Source organism: Drosophila hydei, unplaced genomic scaffold, assembly GCF_003285905.1.
Source record: "Drosophila hydei strain 15085-1641.00,03,60 unplaced genomic scaffold, DhydRS2 tig00000001-arrow-pilon, whole genome shotgun sequence".
NCBI classification, from domain to species: domain Eukaryota; kingdom Metazoa; phylum Arthropoda; class Insecta; order Diptera; family Drosophilidae; genus Drosophila; species Drosophila hydei.
Genome location: NW_022045643.1, coordinates 1,065,455 through 1,090,247, shown reverse-complemented (window position 1 = coordinate 1,090,247; position 24,793 = coordinate 1,065,455). Strand labels below are relative to the sequence as shown.

The 24,793-nt window shown below is 39.4% G+C and overlaps 2 protein-coding genes across 2 annotated transcripts; one reads left to right on the top strand and one right to left on the bottom strand.

The window, feature by feature from the left end:
• Positions 1-13: 13 nt before the first annotated feature.
• LOC111595099 (T-cell immunomodulatory protein) lies at positions 14-2,043 on the top strand. The gene is made up of 2 exons (XM_023308665.2): positions 14-211; positions 386-2,043. Exons 1-2 carry the CDS (start codon positions 25-27, stop codon positions 1,981-1,983), a joined length of 1,785 nt encoding a protein of 594 aa, XP_023164433.1. The 5' UTR covers positions 14-24; the 3' UTR covers positions 1,984-2,043.
• An 83-nt stretch (positions 2,044-2,126) lies between these two features.
• On the bottom strand, positions 2,127-23,877 carry LOC111595130 (protein argonaute-2). The gene is made up of 14 exons (XM_030225521.1): positions 23,234-23,877; positions 11,883-12,096; positions 9,740-10,326; positions 9,229-9,675; positions 9,012-9,155; positions 8,766-8,945; positions 6,582-6,597; positions 6,436-6,501; positions 4,734-6,124; positions 3,975-4,670; positions 3,556-3,909; positions 2,835-3,494; positions 2,404-2,774; positions 2,127-2,339 (listed from the first exon to the last, which is right to left on the bottom strand). Exons 1-14 carry the CDS (start codon positions 23,288-23,290, stop codon positions 2,249-2,251), a joined length of 5,274 nt encoding a protein of 1,757 aa, XP_030081381.1. The 5' UTR covers positions 23,291-23,877; the 3' UTR covers positions 2,127-2,248.
• Between the last annotated feature and the right edge of the window lie 916 nt (positions 23,878-24,793).

Here is a 24,793-nt window from a genome sequence, read left to right as displayed (position 1 = left end):
GTAAAAGTTGCGAAAATCGACCAGATGCATTCCCAATGTCTGCTCCTGGTACTGCTCTATGTAGCCGTAAGCGAAGCCAGCGATATTACAAATATTGTGTTTGGTAATGTTAAGGAAGGTGTTGTGGCAGCTTTTGGTGACTTTAATTCCGATGAACTTACTGACATATTCGTCATTCAAGATGACAGAAAAATGCTACAGATATTATATGGTGCGTATTTGTTACAACCTTTGAAAGTGTTTACAAAGGCAATTTTAAAGTAGTGCATATGTATGTGTACGTTTGTAAAAATATGCAATGTTCATTACGTAGCAGATGCTCTTCTCTGTGCGTCATATATTTTATGATGAATATCTGATAATTAATCTGATGATTATTCAACAGGAGCTGATACGGAACCACTACTACGCTTGGGCCCCTTCTGCTACTTTAATGACAAAAGGATTGTAAGCGTTACACCTGGAGACTTTGATGGTGATGCTTTGATGGATGTGATGGTTAATGTGGAGAGAAGCAAAGATATCTATGACGTCTATATCAATTGGGGCAACACCACGATGTTGAATTGTTCACGAGAGCCCATCATCCAAACAAGAGGCGAGGCAATGACTCTCGATTTCAATCACGATATGATCATTGATCTATATGGATTAGATCCAAATGATACCCGCAGTTTCTGGATATTTAACAACAAGCGTGAGCCACCAACAGTCACACACCAGGCAATGCCCACTGGCGGCACAGCTCAAACACTGATAATCCCGAACGCGAACGCCTATTTGGACCTAAATGGAGATTATTTGGCCGATCTGTTTCTACAAACGAAGACCTCGTACGAGATCTGGTATGGCATCAATGAGAAAAATGGCCAGGAGAATTTTAGCTATCAGCATTCCATCACCTACGAACTGGTGGGCACCAACGATTACGTTGTTGGCCAAGCAGTTTTCATGGACTTCGAACTGCGTGGCGTGCAAAATATTGTCGTTCCCTTTTGTGTGCAAGAGAATTGCAAAAACTCAACAATATTTGTGCACGATGGACACATGTTCTACGATGTCCATGTGAACTTTAAGGATCCACATGGCGTAACCTGGGCATTTGTGCCACCAGATCCCAATGATGTGTATTTGAAGACTATTACTGCACGCAGTGGTGACTTCAATCTTGATGGCTATCCAGATTTGCTTGTCACGCTGCAACCCTTGAGTGTGGCAAAACCGGTGATGCAAACGTTCCTCCTAGAGAACATCGCCTGCAAAACGTGCAGCAAGAAATTCAAGCGCACTTTCGAAGTACACTGGTCTGCGTTGACACCCATGGGCAATAATACAGTGGCTGGTGCATTCTACGACTTCTATCAGGATGGCGTTCTTGACGTTATACTCATGGAAAAGCAGCAGAATGGCAATTATCGTCCACTTGCGTTCCGCAACACCCTCGACTACGATGCCAACTTTGTCAAGGTGATCGTGCTGACTGGGCTGGTGAATCCGCTGAATCCCACATTGCGCACACCGTTAGGTCGAAAGAAACGCACGTATGGCAGCAATTTACCTGGCCCGATCATAACTTACAACACAACCACACAAGATGGCGATCAGCAGAGTGGCAGCAGTGTCCAACTACCTCAATCATCCTATTTTGCACTTCAATTGCCTTACACCTGCTTTGGTTTGGGTCGCACGCCCAACTTCGTGGATCAGTTGGTGGTGGGTCTGTACGGTAAGTGGCACAGCTGGACGCAGCTCATACCCAATTCGCAGATCATAGTGGTACCCAAGCCGCTGGACCAGCCACAGCATTGGAAGGCGTTGCTCTTCGTCACGCCTAGCAAGCTAATCCTGACAAGCGTCGTCGCATTAGGTGGCACTTGTCTCGTGATTGTGCTCATCATATTGGTTCTGTATGTTAAGGAAAAGCGCGAAGACAGGCAGGAACGTTTGCAAGAGTCACATAGATTCCACTTCGATGCGATGTAAAAAGCAGTGACAATATATCAATGTTAGTAATGCTGTGTGAACCAATTGCAGTTGCTTTATTATTTTATATATAATCTCTTTAATTTGTTTAACATAATTTCACAATCAAGAGTTGTTTTAATTATTACAAAACAACTAAAGCATAGACAGTCGGTTCTATTTAAAACTGGTTATGTCTATAATTGTATAATTTATATAGTTTAAAAAATGTGATAAAATAAAAAACATTCAATGAATATAATGAAGATTTAGTCTTTGCTTTTTTTTAAACGAAATACATAGGGTTAGTTGTCAGAAAATCTGCATTAATCATGCGCCGCTTATATTCCTCCTCTGGTGATCGGCATAGACGAGAGCTGTTATTAAATAAAGAATACGATTAGAAATATAAAGTATTCAAACTTGTTTAGTGTTACTAACCCATATATGTAGACTCGTCCACGCGCTGCAGCCAAGTGAGCCAAATAGGCTGGAGCTGGATATGAGACGGAGCGATTGCAACGTGGAAACATGTGGCACAAATTATATGTCAATTGTTGCAATATATCAATATCTATTTTGGCCGTATTCTCAATAACATTGTAGCGTGTGGGCTTCGCAGTGCCCTGAATGGACTGATGGCTAACCATGAAGAATTGCATCTCGTTCGGGTGAACAATGATTCGATCGACCACAGTGCCAGGCTCAACGTTGTTGAATTTATTTCTTGGATGCGGCGGCTCCTTTGGGAAGAAGCGTGTGTGATGACGCTTTACAACAATAATGCAACACATATGTGGCTTAATCTTCAGCTGAAAACCAAGAAAATGGCATTAGCTTTTTCGCATACTTTACATAGATAGAATGTTTACCTTGTCACAAGCCCGATAGATTCCTTTCAGTTCAAGGTTCTTGATTTTCATGAATTGACCATCGCTGACGCCATCACGATAATATATAATGTGATCAGGGTAGCGTTTCTGATGCTGTTGATAGACACGCAAGTGTTCGGTTACAATGGACTCCATGTCTAAAATTTCCTCGGCTGCACCGCCGCCGGCTCCGCATTGCAATCTATATTGCATGTTGAATGAGCCGCCGTAAACGTCATGTGATGCGGCCACACCCACCACACTTGGTATATCACGTTGATCCGGCGAAGGATGAGTGACATCTGCACCCAAATACATAACATTCGATAGCTTTGTTTGTGGATTATCCTCGAGCTTATGATTGATGCCATTCAGCTTGGAATTGACCTTCAACAAGATATTTCCTACTAATTGAGCGTTGAGGCGACGTTCCACATTATTCTGCTTGATGCACTGCGTCAAAATGCCATGCTGCAATTCGGCTTTCTGCTTGATAACCTCATAGGTGGCTCCCCGTGATGGTATGATAACAAATACCAAGTCGTATCGCTTGCTCTTCAGATCCTTGAAGTGATCATCTAAATTACGTTCATCTCTGAAAGTACGAATATCTGCCTGGGGCTCCAAACAAACTTTCACGAAGCCACATTGTTGAACGACCTAAAGAGCATACATATCAAATAACTATAGATGTCCCAGAGATTACACAAAGACTTCTCACCATTTCCATGAAGTCGCAAACTTTGTTGTAATGCATGCGTGCTGATTCGCAATGGAGTATAGCCCACTTGTGAGCCTTTGCTGTTGCATTAAGAAAATGACATTGATCCATGCGCCATGCTCCATTTGATGGAAAGGCAAATTTTTTATTCTTGTACTCCAGCCGCGGTGCAGGCAGCAGACGACTATTCACCGTAATAAAATCAGCACCAATGTGTATACCAAATCGACTGATAGTCGGATCACTATTGTGTTGAAAGTATTGCAATAGATCCATTATTTTTTTCTTGCGTTCGTCTGTTGGTGTGGCTGCATAACGTATCATTTGTGAAACCTGATTTGCGCCGTCCTTGCGCTGCGTTATCAAAAAATGATGTGCATCAGAAGGATGTTTGTGAATGTTTTCATTATATTACTCACATTTAGCGCCTGTCCCCCTTCAATGCGGCACAGCTCAATGGGCAAGTAGATATTCTTTGCTGGTGGGCCAACGTGGAGACACGGCAGCTGGGGAAATTTCAAGTTATAGTTGCGTGAACGAAAGTAGTCATTGACGGTCAACGTTTTGCCTTCCATTTCGAACTTTTGGTCGCTGGCCGACTGTAGCGACAGCCCGTTAACTTTGTATGCACGAGGAGCAGAACCAAAACATTTCGGTGGCTCGTACACGATATTAATGCCCTTTATAAATTGTATTATGCGATAAGTATTATTAAGCCTTGTAGTTGAAGTTATTTTCGACATTATTTCAAAGCGCTCCAGGTATTCAATCATAGACATTGCTTTTGGGAACGACTTGTGTGAGACATCGACATTTACAAATGGCTTATCACCCAGCACAAAGGTCTGATACAGTCCAACCAAAGCCTCATAACCGTCTCCAAGGTCGTAACCCTCGCCGTTACCAGAGTTCTTGAAGAACGAGCGACCCGCACGTATGGCACGCGAATGACAGGGAGCGGCAAGCACCACCTCTAGACATTGCAGTGCACGCATTGGTTTGTCATAGATCTTGTCATTCATATAGCTTCGAAGTGAGCTGAGCTCCACTAGCGACTTATCCGTCTCTTTAATGGTTAAGGTATAGCGGACGGTGCGGCCATGACTATCTGCCACCTGCAAAGAAACCAGTCGGGTTTTCAATTAAATAAAACAAGAAAATTATTGGGTTTCACTTGCCTGCACTTCGCCTGTTGTGTTGTGCAGCTTGTCTACAGAATAGCACGATTTGCGTCCATCGAAAGCGGCTATGGCGTTATTCAAATGCTGTGTTCGGAACACCTCAAAGGCGTTGCGATAAAATTTCTTTGGACGCTCCGGCACTATAACAACATCATAGTGATATGCAGTGCTTGGCATCTTGCTTAAGTCCACATCCAAATAATTAATACCCACAAAGCCGGCGCGGCCCAGAGTGCCACGCTTTATGTTGCCAGTTTGGGGCAGTGGCGGGCCCTTGGCCACACTCTGTGGTTGCTGCTGACAGCCACCCTGTTGACCGCCTTGCTGGGGGCGCTGCTGATAGCCACCCTGTTGACCGCCTTGCTGGGGGCGCTGCTGATAGCCACCCTGTTGACCGCCTTGCTGGGGGCGCTGCTGATAGCCACCCTGTTGACCGCCTTGCTGGGGGCGCTGCTGATAGCCATCCTGTTGACCGCCTTGCTGGGGGCGCTGCTGATAGGCACCCTGTTGACCGCCTTGCTGGGGGCGCTGCTGAAAGCCACCCTGTTGACCGCCTTGCTGGGGGCGCTGCTGATAGCCATCCTGTTGACCGCCTTGCTGGGGGCGCTGCTGATAGCCACCCTGTTGACCGCCTTGCTGGGGGCGCTGCTGATAGCCATCCTGTTGACCGCCTTGCTGGGGGCGCTGCTGATAGGCACCCTGTTGACCGCCTTGCTGGGGGCGCTGCTGAAAGCCACCCTGTTGACCGCCTTGCTGGGGGCGCTGCTGATAGCCATCCTGTTGACCGCCTTGCTGGGGGCGCTGCTGATAGCCACCCTGTTGACCGCCTTGCTGGGGGCGCTGCTGATAGCCATCCTGTTGACCGCCTTGCTGGGGGCGCTGCTGAAAGCCACCCTGTTGACCGCCTTGCTGGGGGCGTTCCTTACCGCCCTGCGGAGGCCGTTGCTGATAGCCACCCTGTTGACCGCCTTGCTGGGGGCGCTGCTGATAGCCACCCTGTTGACCGCCTTGCTGGGGGCGCTGCTGATAGCCATCCTGTTGACCGCCTTGCTGGGGGCGCTGCTGATAGGCACCCTGTTGACCGCCTTGCTGGGGGCGCTGCTGAAAGCCACCCTGTTGACCGCCTTGCTGGGGGCGCTGCTGATAGCCACCCTGTTGACCGCCTTGCTGGGGGCGCTGCTGATAGCCATCCTGTTGACCGCCTTGCTGGGGGCGCTGCTGAAAGCCACCCTGTTGACCGCCTTGCTGGGGGCGCTGCTGACTTCCACCCAATTGGCCACCCTGTGGTGGGCGCTGCTGACTTCCACCCAATTGGCCACCCTGTGGTGGGCGCTGCTGACTATCATCGGCAGCTGGCAGACGGGGTCCTGCACCCGCTGCAGGTGCAGCTAAAAGTGAATATGTTCGTTAAGGAAATTCAATTTTGTATGACGTGTGCATTTTGAACCTATATTCAAGTTTTGTGATTCCCCTTAAATACAAAGTTGAGTTAAATACAGATAACGCGAATATAATTCTCGTAGAATAGTTTACTGATAAACAGGTTTGGTTTGTGCAAATTTTATTCGTGTGATTACCCCAAAAAGTAGTACGCAAGTTTTAGATTTTTCGATACATACAATAACATACACACATATAAGGGAAAATAGTTACACACACATGCACATCTGAATGCATTTCACAATTTTCAATTACTTACCTTGTTGTTGCTGCTGCTGCTGTTGCGGAGCTTGCGCTGGAGCTGCTGACTCGTCTTTCTTATATTCTGTAAATTTCATTTTGATTTGGTTGTAGTTGGGCGTTTTGCCATCTATTATATATCATCAAATTAATCACAGTACTTACTGTTTTTCTTTCCCATCTTTTTTACTTGTAAAAAGGACTATATCTTAAACAATTGCGACGATTTTTTTTCTTGTGCTTCCCTCCTGAACTCTTCGTAAGATTTGCTTGGCCTTTCATATGTTGCCGTACCCTACTCAAATGGTGCTGGCCTGCTTGATTGCCATAATATATCGATTACTGTACAATTGTACTGCAACACTGACCTTATCGATTTATTTGTTCGATACTTGAATTTAACTAAAACAAGGGAAATTCAAATGGAGTTTCTTGTCATAAATGCGAATTACCGGACATTGTTTCCAAAGATTAGCCTACTTAATGTTTTCCTTCTCTCTTTCTCTGCTGCTCTATAGAGTGGACACAGCTAGTTTTATATGTGAACCCATTAAAACTCCACAAGTTTTTGTTGTCGTTATGGTTGCATCAATTTTATTTGGAATTGCACTTTTACTTTGCCCAATTAAATGTTTTACAATTTTTTTTAATATATTTTTTTCATTTTGTATGCGTTAAAAATGTTGTAGCCAAAAATAACGTATGGTCATATGGTACATACTGTATATATTTAAATATATATATATATATATAATTTTTATATACATATATCATATTTGTATAAATATATTTTGCATCTATCAATTTGTTTTAACGCATTCGAATCAAATTTTCCATTGCACAAGTGTAATTTTTGTCAAGTTGTTAATTTTCTATAGATTTTTGTGTTTTTCTTTTTGTTTTTATATAAAAATTTTACTAACAATTGCACAACTTCGTCCGCATGTGATTTATGTACACTAAAATAGCTAAATTAATTATACAATATATACGAAACGAATCCTTTCTGATAAGAAATCAATAAAACGTGACAAATGTTCGCTTAAGTAAATATTTTTCGTTTTCTTGTTTTGCTTTTCATCGTTTTATGTGGTAAATTCAACTAATTTAAAAAAAACTAAAAATGACTCATACAAATATTTATATTAATATATATATATTTATATATATATATATATGTATGTATGTATAATTAATTAATAATTGATTGTTGGTTTAAAAACAAGAAATATTTAGTTATGCCAAAAAATTGCACTATAAAATGTTTAAATTCAATTGTAAATAATAAAAAATCAAACAAAAATCTTTGCTGCAAAGTAAATCATATTGTCGTTGCTGTTGTTGTTGTAGTAATACACTTACATTATTAAAACTTAACAAACAATATTTTCATTATATTCATCTACGGTTTTTTTGTAATTGGCTCGGAAATATCGAAAGCATTTTTCAATCTGGTAAACGAAAAAAATTATTCTTAAATGCTGCATAAAGACATAGTTCGTTAAATATTTACTACAAATATATATATATAGTTATATACCGATATATATATATATATATGTATATCTACATAAAATTATAATTCATATATGGAATTGTTTTTGTCGTTCTAACAGATTTTCAATTAGGCATTTTGCTTTAGTTTAGTTTTTTTTGTTGAGAAATATCGTATAAAGGAACAAAAGTCTTGCAAAATGAAATTCGAAAACTGTTTTACTTTTTTTTGTAATTTTTTTAGGTTTTCTTGTTTTTGGGAAACAGCTTTGAAAGTAGTTTTTACCACTCAAGCATTCATTATTAAAACATAATGTACATGTTGTCGCTCTTCAATCGAATCAAATCGAATGTTCCTATAGAGCCCATGCCATATGTTTTTTTCCTTTTTGGTTGTGTGTTGGTGTGTGTAATAGTTTTTCAATTAGTTTTTATGTAGCTTCTATTGAGAGGCTAGTCTACATTTTTGAGCTTGTCTTGTCTACTTTCTATTTATCGTATATTAGTTTATATAACAGGAATGCATGACTAATCATAATAATATAGAATACAAACTATAAGTAGCTAGATATCGATTATTATCGATAGACATATGGTTTCGCAGTTTTGGGCCGATAATGGCTGCTAAATCTTAAGAGTTGCTGAGGTTGGGTTTATAGTTTTTAGTTGTTGTTTTTCTCTCTTGAATTGGGGAATGTTTTGTGCTAACCGAAAAGGCCAATAAACTGATAAATTCTTAAAAGCGAAAACGGAAACAAAAGAAACGAAATAAAAGTTACAGTAAAATAAAATATCTCTCGGGCAGGCAGGCAAAACTTGAACCGTGTCGCGATCCAGGCTTTAGGACTTTTTCACATTGTGCTTGCTAACTAGGGCCTGCAGTTTGTGCAGCTGACTAAGTAGATTGGCATTGGTCTCCTCCAGTGACTCAAGGCGTTTCTTGTAATCATGATTCTCAGTAACCAGAATTTCCACACGCCGTTCCAGCTGATCCATATATTCCTTCTTCTTACGACGACTTTCCTGAGCAGAGATCTGTAAGAGTTGTAAGATTTAGATAGCTATGGCTATATACTCTATAAGGTTTATCCGTTATCCTACCTTATTTTTAATTTTGCGTCGTATTTTCTTAAGCGATTTCTCTTCGGCTTTGGTTAGCGGCAGCTTTTGTGGTATGGGATAGCCCTCGGCTAGCAGCGTGCGCTTCTCCTCCTCCGTCAGCAGCAGCGTTCCCGTTGAGCCTTTCTGTGAGTGGGCGAGAGAGTAGTGTAAGTAATCAATTGGTCTAATGCATGATGAGTTTATCGAATTATCTTACTGGCTGTGAGCTTATGAGAGGCGTATGTATCGGCTGCCTCGTCGAGGGCGTTGCATTGCTGGTGGCGCCTCCATTGTTGCTGCTGCTGTTGCTCGCCGCTCGTGTTATAGCTGCAGCAGTTCGTCGCGCACTTGTATTTTGGGCCGCTTCGCCATTAGCCACTGCCGAAGCATTGGGCGACAGTGGGGCATACAAATGCTCTGGCGACAAATTGCCCTCGGAGTCATCGCTGGGCAGCGAAGAGGGCGGCGTCAAAGGTATGCCATAGGCGTGCGACTTGCCCGAGCTGCTACTGTTGCTGCTGCTTGCGTTGCTTTGCTTTTCGCTTTTGATGGCGATCTTGGGCAGCATCAGACTCTGGCTGCTTTGCCCAAGCAAGAGCTGCTGCTGCTGCTGCTGTGATTTGATTAGGCTCTGGCTGCTGGTGGCTAACAAAAGGCCACCGTGCTGAAAGCAAAAGAAAACTGTTTAGCTTCGGCTCGACTTGAGTCTTTTTCGTATTCTGTCTCACCTTTTGGTCGAAGAGCAATTCTGTTTGCAAATTGGCCAGATTAAGGCTCAGCTGCTGGGCGTTGCTGATCTGTGAGTTTGGACTGGCGGGGCAGCTGGAATCGGGCGACATGGGCTCATCCTTGATGATCGCCTCATCGATTTCAATATCTGAGCATATATCCGGCGATATGCTGCCCTCTCTGGCCGATGACACCGATGAGCTGCAATCGTTATCATCGTACATATCCGCCAAGTGTTGAGGTAGTTGAAAGTGCTCCAGCGTTACGTGCATTCCACTGCTGTCACTGCTGCTGCTGGGAGCATGCTGCTGGTGGTGGTGCTGTTGCTGTTGCTGGTGGTGCTGGTGGAGCTGCTGCTGTTGTTGCTGTTGCTGCTGCTGGTGGTGCAGCTCGCTGGCTCGCGCTGTGCTTGCCGCCGCCAACTCTGTGATGGCTGTGCTCAACGCGGAGCTCGCACTGGCGATGGCTCCACTCGTGCTGCTCAGCATTGCGCTGCTGCGACTGTTTCTTGCGGGCGGGTGTAGTGTTAGGCATTTGGGATCGATGGTGATGCGACCACTGCCAGAGTAGCACTCGTCATCCATATCTGTAAAGAAGTGAGCAATGGAAGCACTTAACATTTTCGCACACCATTCAAAGGTCTGTCGCAATTAAGTCAAGTCTGTGCCAAAACATATTTTTCTCTATTCAAGCTTGATAAAACAACATTTGTCATCCACAACTGTAAATAGTGAATGCATTAGATTAAGCTAAGCATGTGAAAAGATGTTTCCATATAGTATGACTAACAGAACTTTTGGATATGGCACTCATCCATAGGTATAAAGACGCATGCAGTGGAAACATTGTAAATTGCAAAAGTCAACAGTGGAAACATTGTAAATTGCTAAAGAAATCGAAGATCAACCAAATGGAAGACGAAAGTATGACTATTTGAAGCTAGTCTTCTAATCATAACTCTGCCATATTGCACTCGTCTTGCATTGAGTAAGCATTAAGTGTTTCCCAGCCACAAAACGTTCGTATTGGAAACATTGTAAATCGTAAAGCAAGGTGAGCTGGGTATTATGTGGAGAAATCGTACTCTTTATACATGAAATTGCCTATGGATAGGATAAATTCAATTATATGTACAAATTGCATTATATACTGAAGATATTTACTTCGGTATTCAAGAAATTTCGCCAACACAACAGTCGTTACTTCAGCCAGGAATAGAAATGAAAACAAAAACATATATACAAATTATGGAAAACTCGAAACATTCTAAAATTAACTCAACTTTTTTATAGCCTTATTTAAATTATTCGAATGCCACACGTGGTAAACCTGCATTCAGCATTTCGACTGTTCCGTAAGCAACTCTCAAATAAGATCTGAACAAATATTTTGTTGAGCAACCTAAATTTGCCTATTTGGCAAATATTATACAACAATTTCATATTGTTCTCTGTAACTATGCAAACAGAGCCAAACATTGGATCTACTTGGATGACAGACTGTGGGCGTGCGCGCGCGTCAGCATATGCTTGTGGCATGCCACTTGTGTTTGCATTTAATAGCTATGAATGTGCTTGTGTTGTTTCAGCTACGTTTTTCTCCTCTTTTTAATAAATTTTAATTTTATTTACACAGTTGTTGTACAGTTTCCATAAAATTACAAATAACAAAAATTGAGAGAAATAAGCAGGCCAGCAACAATTATATATACCCTGCGCCCATACAGACGGACAGAAATACTCATGTACATATATACGGGAATATTACCAACAACAATAACTGATATCGCGTCAAAGTACAAAACTTCATGCACGAGTACTGCGTTAAATTGCTAAATGCTACCGCAACAGCTAAAAAAAAGTAAAATAAAACACAGAAGCTGCTCAACTGTTTTTTTTGTTATTGTCATGTTTTGTCGTTCACTATGTACATGGCCTAAATTCACAATGGAGCCACCAACTGGCAACTGTATTTGTCTTGGCTTTAGAGCTACACAGCCACAGCGTGAAAAACTCAAGAAAACGTTAAGTCAACCGTTATCCCAAAATAATCGATAGCAGCTGTGGCTTTATTCTGATTGTTTTGACAAAAAAAAAAAAACAAATACCCCATCACAATGCATTATCGATAACGAATACCTACCATCGATTTTTGCCTGCAGGCTTTTTGGTGAATCGGGCAGGGAGTCACCATCGCTATTGAGACTGTAGGAATGCTCCGTTTTGATTGGTCCCGTGCCATTGAGCAGCGCATCGGAAATGAGCTTGTCGTGTAGTATGACAGCTGGATCCTTGACATCACGATCGTAAAACCAATCGTGCATATCATGATCGCTGCTAATTTTCAAGGATTCCGTCTGTAAAAATAGCAGCAGCAGCAGAAAAAACAATAGCAAAAGTAATTAGTAAATGAATGAACACACGGCATGGGGAGTCGCAGTCGTGTTGCACAGCGATAGCGCGCGCTTATATAACTTAGAAACAAAAGTTGAAATATATATGTATATGCCTGTATACATATATATATATATTTATACATTTATTTGTGCAAACAAGAAAATAAAATATTAAAAAAAAAAAAACAAAAACAAATACACTAATAATAATTTAAAAAGCGAATCGCACGAAATGCTGGCATACGTAAAACCAAAAACGCAGTGATACAGATATACGACCCATGCAGATAGCTCAATACAATAAGTACTATATGAAAAATACAATATATTTGAAAATATACATACATATGCATGGACATACATATGTATTTAAAGATGGGCAGCCTTGCATACGTTGCGAGGCCTGTATGTATTTTTTGTTTGTCAATCTTATCAAAGGCGACTGCGGCACTATCGTACCCTTGAAATTCTCATAGATTCAAACAAAATCAAAATAAAAGTAATTTAAACTTTATCATTTCATACTAATTGAAGTGGAACTGGGCATTGAAATGTTTTCTTTTTCTTTTAAATCTATGTCAACGTTTTTAAAGTACTCAAAAAATCCGACTTCCTGTCGGACATTTCGATAATTTGGTTTTGCATGTCCTTTTGAGTAAACCATCGATAACAATGAAGCTCTTTGTCGCCACACATCGCTAATTTCGCGAGGCTTACAAAAAGGTAATGAATAAAAATGTGTAACAGATTAATAAATTAAATTTAAATGGATCGCATTTTGTGGTGCCGTGAGTGCGATTAGACGCAAAAAAACAACCTTGAATAACAACCATGTGCATGTTGAGAGCTGATGATGAGCACAAATGCGATTTGCAACAAGTGTTTGTTTGTTGTTTGCCGCTTGGCAGGAACAAGTTTGCTTCTTCTTCTACTCCCAAAATATATAAATATCCAGAATGCGAACTTGGTCGTGATGATGTAATCTCAATGTGCCAGTTTTTGTCAAAATATACGCGCATATAGACATTTGTACATATATAAATATGTATGTGCATATGTAGAATAAAAGCAAGACATTTTGAATTTACTTAATTGCTGTAAACAAATCTACGGCCATAAATTGTTGACCCATATAAGTGCGACACTTTCTGCATGAGAGCAAGTGTGTGTGTGTGCACATATGTGTAGTATTTGTAACTATATATACATACATTCGTATGTATGTGTATGTATGATAAAAAGTGCATGTAATTACGCTTGGTTTTAAAAGCCCATTAGTATGTAAAATATATATTTTTTGCCTCGAAAAAATGCTCACATTCTAAGCCACACTCAAATGGGAAATCCAGTTTTGGCCATAAGAAAAGGGAACGTCGTCGCGGGCATGGTCATACATACATGCATAAGTATTTATGCGACTGTGTGCGTGTGTCTGTGTCAGCCGGCTTGCGTGCTGCCACAGGTATCTCTCTCTCTCCCACTCTATCTCTTTCTCGCTGTGCTGGCTGTCTGTCTGTCTGTCTGTGTGGGTCTTCTTTCAAGCTTACCACTTATTCGTACTCGGCATATAAACTTAAACATTGATTACCGTTTGCACGCGTGCATTGTATATGCCTTTTGTATACATACTTACTTACACACGTACAAACGTATACTTATGCATGTAGAGTCATTCGCTGGTATGTGCGAGGGTGGATTTAAAAGTATTCGTACATTAACGACATGAACGAACGTGACGTGCAATTGCGATGACACTTGGGGATCATGAATACGGCCTGTGTCTGTAATTGTGATGAGACCTGCATCGATAACTCATTGTAATGACGATGAGCTATGCAACGATAGTATACGAGTTGAACTAATTACATTGCCATATAGAGATACACTGTCATACAGAAGACAAGCTAGGGCATTTCGCAAGTTACATTTTATGATCCACCCTCGTTTGCATGTACGTCTGTTTGTATATCCCTGCACAAGTGCTTTCTCCATATTTTAGCCGACTCTCTGCAGCGGCCAAGAATCGGCAAAGTAGCAGCGGCAGCAGAGAAGCGTAAATAAATTGTACAACTGTGTGTGTCTGTGCGTGCCTTTAGCGTATGTATGTGCATGTGTGTATGTTTATGATGAGTTCAACGAACCTTGGAATTGTTGAGAATTAGCAATTCTTGAAAAATGTTACCAAAACGGGCAACATAAACACACACACACACACATACAGACAGTCAGTCATTGGTATACATATACAGAGAGATATTGTGGGGAGCTTGACGATGAAAGAAAGCCAAGAGACAGCAAAAACTAAATGCTCACAGGCATTTCTCGCTGCCCCCTGCTTCCCAGCTGTTGCTGTCGCTGTCGTTGATGCTGCGGATCGTAGCAAAGCGGCGCTGGGGGCCAAGTTACGGACAAATCAAAGATGTAGAGCATCAGTGAGCAGTTCGTTTGCCACAGGTTTCAGATGATCTTTTTCTCTCACTTGCTGTCTTCATGTTCGATGAAAGGTGAAGTCAAGTGCTACCTGCCCTCGAGTGTTCAGCGGACACTTGAGCCGCAAAAAGCGCTTAAGCAATAGCTCAAGCATCTAATGATCAACACAGATATATCGATTGTAAGCTTAGCTATCGATGACAAACCGCTATCGGTGCAGATGAGCACCTGTTGCACACACGTGCAACTTGACGTAGAAATTTAATGAGAATGTTTTCCACATTTCAAAATCTATTCAAATACCCAAACTCCAAATGAGCCGCCGTAGGGTTTTCGTTTAACATGCATACAGAAATATACATAGATATGTATACTTATTTGGTCGACATTAGCATATCGCCTTCGATCCATTATACAATTTTATTTAAATTTATTTTCCTTTTTTTCGTAGTTTCAGCCAAGGCAAGAAGGGTGTAAATGACAGAAAAAAAAGAAAAGACAAAAATCAAAGCAACAGAAATACAATTTCATAAAATAATTAAACTGGTTATAGTTTTTTTCTGTCTTTCATCTTTTTAGTTTCGTATTGTCTATATATATAAATATTTTTTTTTTCGATTTTGCTTTTTTTCGCTTGCTCCACAAATTGGATTGATTAAATAATGTTGCAGCAAGCGAAAACCTTTCACATTTATAAAAATGCAGTTGTATGGGTATGTATGTCTGTGTGTGTACATGTGTACTTATGTTTGTGGGCACACACACATACATATGTACGTACACTCAACTGACACATGTATCGGTTTTCTTTGTGTGTTGTGCACAGCATTTTTAGCTGCTCTTTATTTCTTTTCAATTTTAATGCTTGTCTGTCTCTCAGTCCGTCTGTTGCTGCGACTACTGCTGTTGCTGCTACTTCTTCTTCTTCTTCGTCATCATGATGTTGATCATCGGCGTAAAGTGAAAGGTGCTCCCACAATTCAAAAATGCTTTTTAACTTGAAAAATTGCTACGCTTTGGCTTGCGCTTCGGTTTCGACTTTTGCCTGTTCCGCTGGCAGTCGAAAAGAGCGTGGTAAATGGTAATTGGTAAATGTAAAGTGGCCCGAAAAGAAAGTGGACGAAACAGTAGAAGAATGCTAAAAGGCAACCCTAGCCAAATTTGTTGTTGCTGTTCGTTGATTGCCTTTCAAATGCTATTGTTGTAAATTAACGTTGCAAAAATAAATTTGGAAATTTGGAAATTTTTTCGCATCTTTTTCATGGTTTATTTTTGGTTATGTTAATTAACTAACGCCAAATGATCGATCTCTTTAATTGGCTTGCGCTTATATAATAATCGATATAAATTGTCTTGACGATTGTTATCGGTGAGCCACCTAATTGACCTTCTCTATGGCAGTTGACGTCGTATGGGCTACCCCTATGCAAACCGAATTGGCAACAAATATCAGTCGCACAAGTGACGTTTTCTGACCGTATTCCGTTTATAAATATAACCGAATTGTTATATTAATAGCAACAATACACTATATACAATAACAACAGAAGCAATCACTGTGATATGGCGGGGGCGTGCGTCCTATGCGGGCTTAACCTTATCAAACAGCAAACACACATGTATTTATATGTGTGTGTGTTTCTAAAGAGAAATGTACGCAAGCAGCAAGGCGCCCCTGACGTAAAAGCCACCCGCCAGTTAACCAATTCCCCAACAAGTCAGACAACAACAAAAAATATTCGCAAAACGGAAATGTTGTGAAAGTTGCGAATGGGCGCACAACCCACGCGTGAAGACTCCAGCCAGTAGCCATGGCCACCACTTCGGTGGGGTCCTAATCGCATGCTGTGGCATTGCGGTTGCTAAATACGCTATACAAGTGTCTAAAGTGGTTAACTTTGACGCCATTCACAAAAAAACGGAATCGAATTAGCAATAAATAAATAATTCAAACATCGATAGCCAATAACACGGAAGCTAAACTTATGTAGATCAACGCCGAAAGACCAATTGATCAAGTGAGCTTTTTTTTATAGCAAACACACAGGGTGACTCACTTAGGATCATCAATATTGCTGTATGACTCACTTCAATTGATATTGTCGATTCGGTTGACGTTGTGGGAAAGCATAAATGTTGCGATAAGCTCGATTCTAGAAACTAATTGCAAAGGGCTTAACATTATTATGAATTAATTAATAACAACGTTTCGAATAAATCAATTTTAAGACCTTGATCATATGCATGGAATATCTGGTAAATCATAAATCTATTTATAACTTTACTTTTAATAAATAAATAAATATTTACTTTTATCTCTTTTTATTTGCAGCAAATCTACCTCTAAAAACAACTTCCTACACTACCCTCATGTTCATCTATTTATAGTCTATGATAATCAGGATAATATACCAATTTCCATTTCTTCGTAACTAGTCCCTAGAGTATCTGCCAACTGTCTGACATAGCTAATAAACCTTTCATATCGCCTTACATGCCATTTTCACCCTGTAATAAGCGTCAACTGTTGCACAACTTGTTGCCATCGCTTGCTGTGTTACACTTATCGTATAACACTTCATTAACGCACATTGGAGACAAAACAATATGGTGCCACCCACGATAAAGTCAGACAGTCCGCCCTTCCCCATACATAGCCCCCAGCCCTCAACCCGAACAGCTTGTATTGTAAATTCAATCTATGAATAATTCACACAGAGCCTGCCAACTCCTTGCTCTGACATTGACGTCAAGAGTAAACTAAACAGCTGGTTGCCTGCCGGCCGCCCACATACTAAAATCGTAAGCATATTGGACTTAAGAGCAGACTGTTGTGCTCTTTGCACTCGGCGCTGAAAAGAGAGCAGAAAAAGCGAACAACAAGACAGTAAATTGTGCAATGCGCATCCTGCACTGCGCAGCGCGTGTAAAATTCGCATGAATGGACGCGAAAGTTGACTCAATGAATGATGTGGGGGGAGTCCTCTCTCGTTCTCTTGCTGTACAAGCTCTCTTTCTAACTGTAATACGATGATACTATAAATGTGCATGTGCCAGTATGAGTGTGTGTTTATATGAATATGTGTGTGTATACAAATTTAATTATGCGCGCTTTTGCCATATGTTTGAACTTTTTTCATAGAAATGTGCCGCAAAACAAGCCACAAAATTTGCAGTGTTGCCATCATCGCATGTCTTTTGTTATTTTTGGCATTCGCTTTGGATTTTTTAACCTGTTTTTGCAGATTGCAACGCTCATTGGAAATGTCAAAGTTAAGCAATACACGCACACAAACACACTCACTCACACAGTCCCACAAATATATATAAAGCTGAGTTTTATGCCATATTGAAAGTATCGTGCACACACAGCCACACAAACACATACACATCTATAGCTCGAACTAGTTATTCAAATATGCTGAACAAACCGTCTCTTGAGCCACTGTTGCCAAGCACGTTTTTCAGTTTTGTGGGTTCTCGTATGCATTTAAAATAGCGGCGCGCTGCACTAAGCCGTTAGAAAACTCAACATAACCTCAACAACACACACACACTGTGTATAGCCACATGCATGCATTTGTTAACTGTTCTTTGTTTTGTCGTGTTGTTGTTGCTGTTGCTGTTTCCGTTAAGGGTGTCAAATGAAATGGTTAATATCATTATATACGCTCATAGAGCTAGCAAAAATTTGCTACCATCTTTTGCTTATATCAGCGAAAGTTGTATCAAAATATTAAGTATATACACTCACACACACAGGCATTTATATATAAATAATGGTAAGCTCTGTGTTTAAATAAACTTGCTGACTTATTAACTTGAACTTGTTTGTTAATGCTGCAATTTTCTTCTCGACTTGACTTTTGGTCTTACCAATTCTGCCCCGCTCAACGGTTTATGGAAAAAACTTCACAGTTTTCGTCTGTGCTTCAACTTTTTTCTTTTCCTTCTTTTTCTACTTCTTTTTTTTTTTTTTGGTCAGCATTCTTTTGTGAAGGCGATTGCCTTTTTTTTGGCTGTAAGCTTTCATCAAGCCAAGGTAATAATTTTTACTGTATTTCTTAATTTTTTATTTCTGCATGTTACCAAAAAAAGCAAAGAAAATGAGGAAGAAATTGTAGACCAAGTCTGGTCTTGGCTAATTGAATGCTGAAACGTCTTCAGTTGGCCTTTGTTTATTGCGGCTGCAACTGTGCTTTCAACCCGAAATTTCTTAAATTTGTATTTTTTTAAAAACTAAAATCTGACCTCAAAGCAGTTGGTTGGATGAGTAATCGATAACCGATAGATTGTCAGTGCTTTAATAGCAGTATTTTACAGTCTTAGAGTCTTTTTGTTAGGCGAAATATCGATAAAAAAAAACATTGTTTATAGAGCGGGACGGGCGTTAGACGTAAAATCGATAGCAGATAATAGCATAAGTCCATCGATAACTAATATTTTCCTTTTACTAACTGTTTCCCATTGACCTCGTTTTGAGAACAGCCAAGCCGCTTATGTGATTCGTAAGGTGAACGATCGATAAATGAAAATATCTTAATGGCTTTACTGTTTTATAGAAGACAGGCAATCAGTTCGTTTCACTAGTCGAATCTTTACCTATTTAATTATTTAATTATTAATTCTTTCGCTTTGTTAGCGATAAGCAATCTTTACAATCTTATTCTTATGGCATTATTTGACAATTAAATTACCCCAAAGTAATATGCTGACTGTATAAATATATATGTAGGCTATATAGTATATGATAAATATTATGTAGTGCCCATGTCGCTTCCTTGGAAGTGAACAACCCTTTTGTAGCACTGTACGCCCATAGAGTCTGTGGAGCCCAGTACAGTGTGTGTATGCATCAAGATCGACATCTTCACATACATACATACATGTACATATATTAGATTAATTTGGAATGCTGTCTAGCGTAACGTTTCTGTTTCCAAGCAACATGTGTGCGGCCTTATCGTTAAACAAAATGTTAAAATAGAATTTCGTTTTAGCATCCAGCAGCAATATGTCTAAGTCCTTATCAATACAACTCACAATACAATGCAAACAACAGTGGACCACTATAATGAATTATGGCCATGCCCATGGGCATTATGTGCTCTAAAGTTTTTGAGAGGAAACAACAACTAAAATTGTGTTTAGTTAAATTAAAAACTAATTTTTTTTAAGAGTTCCGCTTGGCTTCAAACATAGAGCTCACCAAGAAATGGTTTAGTTAGTATTTAAAAAAATTTTTAGATAGAGCATTTAGTAAAATTATTATATTTTTGTATATATATTTTTATTTATTATAAGGTAAAGCTCAGATAATTTAAAAAATATTTTTTTCAGTTCTAGTTAGTTTTACTTTTTTAATAACAATTATTAATTTTGTATAATATATATTTGTTTTTTATATTTATTATTTATTTTTATATATTTTTTGCATTTATTCTTTAGATATATTATTAAAGTTTAAAAAATACCAGTTTTCTTAAATATTTATTTAATATTTTTTATTTATATTAATTTAAGTTAAGCTTCTGAAAGATATTTTTAAAAAATATATATTTAGTGTGTTTTCTATTTTAATCTTTAATTTTAAATTATTTTATATATTTTCTTTTGGAAATTTATTTTTAAAGAAACTCTATCTGAACTTGATCTTAAAAATAATATGCACTATTTAAACTAATTTTATTCTATGCAGAAATATATGTATTTTTATTTATTTATTCCTATTCCCTTTGCTAGTTCCTTCAGTAATGTTTTATTGATATAAGATTTTCTAATTTGGTTTCCATTCAATCTGAACTTTCGTAATTACTGAAATGCTAATTATTTTCCAGAATACTTATAATTATTCAATGATTCTTGAAGTTATCTCTATGGGCATGTGCTCGCGTATATAGTATAATACGATCGCTTACTGACAGCTCTGATAAGCGAGCACTTCAATCAGCAATGATAATCCCCAAAGGGGGTTTTTCCCTTTCGCCGACTATTGACAGATTGCGCTGATGAACCCTAGACGAGCGGATCTCATAAAGTGTTAAGAGCAAAAACAAAACACAAAACAAATTTTCTGGGATTTCGCTGTTAATTTTTCTTGTTTTCACTTTTATTGCCAAGTTATTCCTACGAAGGGGATTATCTAGACTGATTTTGTTTTTTGTTTTTGCCACTTAACATGCGGAAAAGCCCCAATGCAGCTTTATTTACCATACAAATACCAGTAAGTATAATGTATATATAACATATATATCTCATTTTTTTTATTTATTGTTTGCTCGTAATCAAAACTATTTCTGGCCTTATCTTACACTTGGCTCCTTTTGCTTTTTTCGGTTACAAAATGGGCGTGTGATAAGATTTTTGATATGCCTTGGCCAAAAAGTAGAAAAAAAACTTGTAGCGATGATAATTTAAATTTTATAGAAAATTTTGTAGAAATAATGCCAAAAGTGAAGTTCAAATGGGGGCCCCGTATGGGCCAATATATATTAAAAATATTTATTGTGCCTTAGACTTAATACACACACACACACGTCTATATTTGTGTGTGTGTGTGTGCTTGTATTTTGCAGTCTCTGACGTAATTGAGAGCGCGCGCCCGGGTCTTTACTACGGCGTTCTGCTTACGGCGGGAAAAAACTGCACGCGCGTTTTCCCCGGGAATTTGTTTGTGTTTTAGATTGTCTCTATATGCTCTGCAATTGTATCGAATAGCTAAACGGGGTATATTGGTTTTGTTAAAGTGCATGTAACAAGTATATCTATATATGGATATATATTCCTGATCAGGCTAAGAAAAAGCTATGAAGAAGAGCCTACTGTAAATAGATTCACCTTTACATCAAGTTGACTTTAAATCATCAACTGTTCAAATTATCATCAAATCGATAATTATCGATTTCAAAAATCCGGTTTTTTAGCAAATCTCGTGCAATTTAAGAGCTAGACTCATTAAATTTGGCATTACGAATCTGCTAAGGTCAACTTAAACAAGAAATAATTTCTTTCTCTTAGAAACCTTTTCTGTTTTTGGCAGTTCTATGTGTGGCTTAAGGTATTAAGCTAGTCACTCAAAGCCCGCTAAATAGGTTTACTTGCTATTTTTTAGCATGAGCCTATTTCGGACTGGGCTGCATTATCTCTCGGCTTTAATGACACTCGCGGTCGGACGTTTTTGTCAGTTTAAAGTGCAGTTGAATGGAAGAAGCAGAAATAACAAAAAAGTCATTAGTTACTTTGCATTTGGGGCAGCTGATAGCAGCAGTTCGTCTTATCACTGCAGCGCCTCAGCTCCCGCCCTCTCTCACACACGCTCTATCTCTCTCTCTCTCTCCCTCGCTGTGTGCCTGTGCGCCGTAATAGATTCTTTTAGGTTTGGAGTCTTGTAGTCAGTCGTAGTACTCATAAATGTACGCTTCCTCGGCCGGCGACATGTATTCATTACTGTTTCCGCAGCGATAAGCAGGCCTCCACAAATGAGGCTCAACGAAGAGCAGAGAACACACACACCCACACACACACATTTCATTATATTCGAACTACATGTGGTAAAAATGATATTTTTGCTCGCTAAATGATAAATTTCTTTAGACATTTTGTTTTTAATTTCTTGGAAAACTTCAATTATCATTATCAGAGACACTTTCGTCAAAGCAGAAATAGTGCTACCTATGTACCTAGTCCCTTATCGCCCGCTCTCCCAGTCAGCAACCAATGTAAATGATATTTTTCTTCTTCTTGTTGTTGCTTTTCGAACACAAGAAATCACTAAGGTGATGATGCTTAGGTAAGAGAGCCTCCACAGAGATATCTTGAGAAACCTTGGAGCCTTGCCTTGCCTTGCCTAGCCTTTCCCACCCATATCATATCGTAACATTCTTTGTTTTTTTTTTTTTTTTTTGGCACGTTCTCATTCGAAATCAAATTGAAATAATAATAGTGTATCGATCAGCGGACTGCGCGCGCTGTCGTATATCATAGTTCGATTAGATTTGCCTTTTCAGGTGACTCTTGTCAAAGACTCTGAACTCAGCACTTCAGAGAGACACTTGGACAAACAGAGAGACAGTTTTATTAGGTTGTTTTATTGGACGGGTTTCTGTGTGTGTCGGGCCTGTCTTAGCGACTGTTTAATATGCAGGCACGAAGATCGTTTTGTATATTTGGAAAGGGCAAAACAAACTGGACGCAATTTAAACTCATCTTCCCCAATGTCCGCCTCTCTATGTGATTCTCAGCGTTTTCTAACACGTTTTCTAGATGCATAAAATTTTGGTATTAGATGAATAGATTAAGCGAAAATCAAATAATCATTTTCTCTAACGGCCGCCTTTCTATGTGATTCTCACAGCTGGGTAGCACACTTTCTAGTTGCATAAATTTTATTAATAGAGTTTTTTCTTTCAACAATTTTTGTTTTTAATGCAATTTTATGAGTTCATAACTGCCGGACTTCCAGATGTCAAGAGGTTTGCGTTTTTATGGCAACAGTTCAAAGTTATGTACACAACTCAAGCAGTACTCACACACACACACACACACACACACATACATATACTTATGTATGTATGTATTGTATATGTGACTATTATTTAAGATCGCTTGCTTATCGTATTTGATTATGAAACATAAGTAATGCTGATAAAGCTTTAGGTATTGCGCTTACCGGATCTAAATCGGAGTCCCATATATCTTTGAGGTCGCCATCGTAAAACGAATCCATATTGAGGTTTTGCTCTTTCGTCTTTTTTCGCGCTCTAAGAACTTTTCAGGTTCTGTTTCTTTTTGTTCGACTTTCGTTCCAACTGGTTGCAGTCACACAAAAATCTTATTTTCTATTTTCCTCAATTTCTGCTTTGTATTTATACACTATATATGCATGTAGGTATTACTGATAAATTCATTAACTATGTTATATATATGTATATGTATGTACATATAAAGACTTCTGGCTAAAGTCGACAACAGTTCTGGACGCGCTTCTTTATAACACTTATTAGGGCGAAACCTGTTGCTTCCAAAGAATGTTTTCACTTGACATTGTTAAAGTCTATGCGTGTGTGTGTGTGTGTGTATTGAGCGAGCGAGTATTTGTGTACGCGTCTGTGTCTGTGTGTGTGTGTAGTTCTAACTTGGTTTACAACTTGTAGCTGGATTTAACTTGTTGCACGCGTTTTGTAGGGGGAATTTTTTGTTGTTTTTAGATTTTTTTTGTAATTATATATTTTATATGATTTAATCAAAACACATTCGATTTTCACTAGACTTTCATAGCAAATTGTTATTAGTAATTATTTATTTTTATTTGTATGTATTTAGATTTAATGATTTTAATTTTTGTGTTTGGTACAGCAGCACATTTCCATTTCCATTTGCATTTCAATTTTGATTTTGATTTTGATTTCGTTTTCCATATGGCTGGCGTTGGCCATGTATAATAACATTTAAAATGTGTAGTTAATATCATTAACTGTTGCCGCTATTGTAATTGAATTGTATATGCTTCTAGTTACAAACATACACGCACATATATATATATATATATAATTATATATATATTATATATATGTGATTGGTTAGCACAATTAGAATATTGTCCGTAGTGCGACTGCAGCCAAAAACGGTACTAAACTAAATGTCGGTGAAATTCTTGTGAATGCGAACGAACTGCCAGCAGCAGCCGCAGTCGACGTCGTCGTCATCGGCGTCGTAAATACGCTCTCTCTCTCAACACAGACGGGCCACACACACAAACACGCAGTCAAGCAAAAGAGCGCATTTGAATGACTTAACGTACATTCGCTAGCTCCCTCTACCGCGCTCACATTGTTGGCGTTCACAATGCCGGTTGCCGGCTTGCCTGGCTCGCTGCTCTCTTAATTTAACTTTCACGCTCTTTGCTCATTGTAAAGTGAATGTAAGCAGGCGTCGCTCGATGCCGTCGTCGTCGTCGTCGTCGTCGTAAGCCGGCTTTGACGTCAAGGCAAGACTTATAGGAAAAAACAAAACAAGTTTCTTCCGACGTTGACGTTAGCTGCCACTGTAGCTGCTGCTGCTGCTGCTGCTGTTGGCTGTTGCGGCAACATTTGTTAACCTGTTTTTTTTATTATAGACTCTTTGTTGTTGTTGTTGGTCTTTGATTTGGTTTCCCCCCTCATGCTCTAGCGCACTCTGCAGCTCTCTAGTTATGTGGCCGGCTTCGTCGCTGCCGCTTGGTAACACTTTG